Below are 4,314 nucleotides of genomic sequence, written 5' to 3'. Positions count from 1 at the left end.
GCCCCCTGGAGCCGCCGGCCGTTCAGGTACCACGCGATGTGCGCCATCGAGCCCGGCTCCACCCGGCACCGGACCGTCACGTTATCGCCCTCGGTGGCCTCCACGTACCGCGACTCGACGCGCACGTCCGGCCGGCAGTCGAAGTCCTCCACGTCCAGTTCCATCAGCGGTTTGCCGGACAGCCGTTCCGGACCGCCCGCGCACAGCGCCGGTTGGTTGTACGGCACGTTGTTGCCGGACAGCCAGAGCTTCATGGGCCGCAGGTGGCAGTCGCACACCCACGGGTTGTCGTGCAGCTCGATGGACCGCAGCTTGTTGAGCGACTCGAGTACCGTGGCGGACAGCTCGGTCAGCCGGTTGTCGTTGATGCGCAACGTTTCCAGTCGCGTGACGCCCTCGAACGCCAGCCCGGCCACGGACTGCAGCCCGCAATGGGACGCGTCCACCTTGACGACGCCGGGGCAGTCGGCGAACGAGCGCGCCTCGATCTTCTGTATGGGGTTCCGAGCCACGGACAACTCGCGCAAGAACGGTATGTCGCGGAACACGTACGTGGGTACGGACGTCAGCAGGTTGTTGGACAGGTCGAGCTCGATGAGGTTGGTGAGCCCGCGGAACGCGGTCTCGTCGATCTGCCCGATGCGGCAGTTGCGCAGGTACACCTTCTGCAGGTTGGCCAGCCCGGCGCGCGCGAACGTCTGGTTGGGCAGTATCTGCAGGTTGTTGCCGGACAGGTCCAGCACCTGGGTGTCCGAGTCCACGCCCGTCGGGACGGTGATGAGCGCCCGGTCCGCGCACTCCACCGTCCGCCGGCCGCCCTTCCATTTGCACGAGCACACGGACGGACAGCCCTCGAACGGCCGCGCGGACGGCAGCACGGCGAGCAACGCGACCAACACCGTCGCCGCCGCCGCAGCAGCTCTACGACCACTTGACCGCGGCATGTTGGCCGCTGCGCGCGATCCGACCCGAACCGATACGTGGGCGAAGCGTCGACGGAGCGCACGAAAGTGTTCACGAGAACGACGCGCGGCGGAACTCACCGAACACGCGCACACGTTCGCGCGTCTCTTTAAACGTTCGCACGGGGAAACGTATCGAACGAGAACCGCACGACGGTAAAACCGGAGAAACACGATAACAATTCACACCGGAAAACGGTAGTCGCACGCAGTCGCCATCGACGGAACAAACATCGTACGCCGTACGGGGAAAACACAATAAATTAAAATAATTAAAAAAAAAAAAAAAAAAAGCACTGCGCACGAAAAACGCGTACGGAACACGGGTACGTGAAGAGAACCGGTACTGAACTGACTGGGCGGCGCTAGCGTCGTCCGTCTCTCGGCGTTTCCCTCGTCGCCCCCACTCCGGTCGGCTCCCCACCGTTCGGCTCCGGCACCGGTTGCCCTACCTGACGACCGCATTCCCGTCGGTCCGTGACGTCGCAGCACCGTCTCACCGCCGCCACCACCCGCCGTTGGGTTACCTGTGCGCGTGCGTGCGCGCGTTCGTCCGGCCGTGTTGATCACCGCTGACACGACAATGGACGCGATGACGACGGCGGCGGGGGAGCGATGGAACGCCGTCGCTGACTACCGCGGACCGGCGACGTGTACGGGGGGGAAAAAAAAAAAAAAAAACCAATACGGAAAACGTGCGCGACGTCTCGTGTCATCCCGTGTTCGCGACGCGTCGCCCCCAAAACGGAACCAACTCGGAACCCGCGTGCATCCTTTCGGTTCGGTTTTCGCGGCCCTCAGCTGAACAACGCGCAACGTACGTACAAACGTGTTCGTTCCGACGGTCGGTGCCTGCGCGTGCGCGCGCACGGTCGGCGGACGTTCGTTTTTAACGGTTTTTTTTTTCCGTTTTTCCTTTTCTTCCTTTCCGACCGTCCGTAACCCTCCCGGGGCATCGTAGGCGCAAAGCGCGTATCGAAGGATTAACACCCGTTCTAAATTTCCGTTACGTTTTTTTTTTTTTTTTTTTCCTCGTCAACCCGACACGACGACGTTCGGAAAACGCGCGACGGTTTTCACGCAGGTGCGCATCGCTCTTAACCAATGGTCTTCGACCCCTTCAAACAGAACAACGTTGTTCTATCCGTCAAAATGTCGGTTGACTACCGATAAAATATTTGCCGTTCGTTTTATATTTGTTTACCGATATCCCTTCGCTTAACGTCGGCGAGATTATTAACAACTCGTCGTCGGCCGTCGGTGTTCGAACGGCACTTCCTATTCCGGAACCGTTTTATCTCGTCGTTTAAACCGCGCGCAACGCAATAATGACTCGTTTTACGGACATCCGGCGCGATGACTAATTGCGTTATTACACAGTGATCGCGCCGGAACACGCGTTTAAAGCGCATTATCATTCCGGCGCCACGAATTACCGCGAAAATAAGTAATCCGTAATCGTTTACGCGTAATCCAACGCCGGGGACGGTTGACTACGTGGAACAACGGTTCTCATCCGTTTTTCCGTTCAACTCCAACCTCTCAACTACTACATCAGTAATGGAAAATAACAATCATAATTATTTTACAGGAAAATTTGAAATATTCATTTATTTCAATCAGCTCGCGCCGTACTTGAACTCGATTTTTTAAAATCTGACTCCACCCGTGATAAATAAACCCCGAAACTCTGAACTTACAGGCAGTTCATTACGATACATATTTCTTATGAACGTGTACGCGGAAAAGGCCCTCCTTTCCGCCGACGCAGTGTTTGTGAACGGTAGCAGAACACCGAATGCATGATAGCAAAAGATATTCCTTCTTCCGCGCCAAAACGTGATAATAGATTTATTTTCGAATACTGCCTCGAGTGAAGTAACCGTTTTCAGTTCTATTAGTTTTTTCTTTTTTTCTAGTACTGATAAGACTGCAGATATGCAATAGTTTTCGCCAAAAGGGAATGCGATCCAATGGTCTTCTTTTCCACGGACCCTTTGAAATCAAGCGACTGACTAATAGTTAAGATATATGTACACGTACCGCGCACAAATATCGTATAACAACTGAATAGTTGACGATTGTTAACCGCACATGTGTTATCTGTAATACAGCGATGTAACGAGTCTCTACAATTGTCTAAAAATGATCTACATTGTACAGTGTTATAACGATAAAATGTTATCGCATTAATGGCATTAAATTACATGCTTCGTATTGTAATAAGTAAACAATTATTTAACTATTAAATATTTCATTAATAGTAAACTATTTCAGTTACGTTAACTGCACTTTTACCAACATTACTCAATTTTTTTCACGTACCCCCTTGACATCATGTCACGTACCCCTACGAGTACGCGTACCCCAGGTTGAGAACCGCTGATGTAGAACATAACGCATCATTAATTTTATAGTTTTTATTTTATTCATTAACATCATTAACGTATTCGCAACAGTTCCATAAAAATCCGGTAAATTACCGCACCAAGCGTAAGACACCGGCAATACATTAAAATGTGTACATGTTACGGTTATATGGTCGAATTAGTTAGTTTATGAAGTACTTAGGAAATCTGTACAGTTTATACTTTGACTAGTTATTCCATATTTTCCGGGGGCTCACTTCATTACCGTGTCAAATCGTCCAAAATATATACAATATCGTAATTTTTGCTTGTTTCAAATGAAAGTATAACATTAAGAACTCCGACAACTGTGCAGCTACTGAGAGCTAGTCGCGGGGTTTTTTCAAGTTCACTTGTACCAAAAAATTTGGTACAAAACGTGTTTGCAGGAATAGCTTAGCACGAACAAATAAGTAATATAACAATAATTAATCCGGCTTGAAATAAATAAAATATTATAATACATTTTAAATTTAAATGTGTTCTATGATTTAACGTAAATCAAACTAAAATTGTACAGAATAACTAGTTATTCTACGGAATAACTAGTGCAAGTATAATTTCATACTGAAACTAACATTCGCAGGTATTTCATAGAATAACGTAATCCAACACTTTAAATGTAACGTATACATTATTCGAAATAAGTTTTCCAAAACATATTTTATTTTCTCTCTCTCTCTCTCTCTCTCTCTCGTATTAGTTAAACTTTTAATAAGGTATTATTCTTTTTCTGTTTCGTGTCTGAATCCATTACGATGTCGTTAAAACACTCTGGTATATAAAACTGACGTATAAGAATGTACGTTCTGATCTCACGTGCATAAAGCGGCGGTGTTTTCGCGCTGTTTCCCGTTCCATCTAATGGACCAATTAAGTTGTGCTCGAGTTCGTAATGCGTTTTAGGCGTATTAACGCAAGATAATCGCAAGTTATGAGCCGAG

At 49.1% G+C, this 4,314-nt stretch overlaps 1 protein-coding gene across 1 annotated transcript in view; it reads right to left on the bottom strand.

Moving 5' to 3' along the window:
• LOC112683610 (leucine-rich repeat-containing protein 24-like) overlaps window positions 1-1,329 on the bottom strand; it is a 7,391-nt gene extending 6,062 nt beyond the window's left edge. Inside the window, exon 1 of the mRNA XM_025554712.1 lies at window positions 3-1,329. Coding sequence (XP_025410497.1) covers window positions 3-944 — 942 coding nt within the window. The 5' untranslated portion in view covers window positions 945-1,329. The remainder of the gene's footprint in view (window positions 1-2) is intronic.
• Between the last annotated feature and the right edge of the window lie 2,985 nt (window positions 1,330-4,314).

The sequence above is a fragment of the Sipha flava genome, unplaced genomic scaffold (assembly GCF_003268045.1).
Source record: "Sipha flava isolate LNK unplaced genomic scaffold, YSA_version1 230_pilon_pilon, whole genome shotgun sequence".
Classification (NCBI taxonomy): domain Eukaryota; kingdom Metazoa; phylum Arthropoda; class Insecta; order Hemiptera; family Aphididae; genus Sipha; species Sipha flava.
The sequence above is the reverse complement of the archived record's forward strand: the minus strand, read 5'-3'. Positions and strand labels throughout refer to the sequence as shown.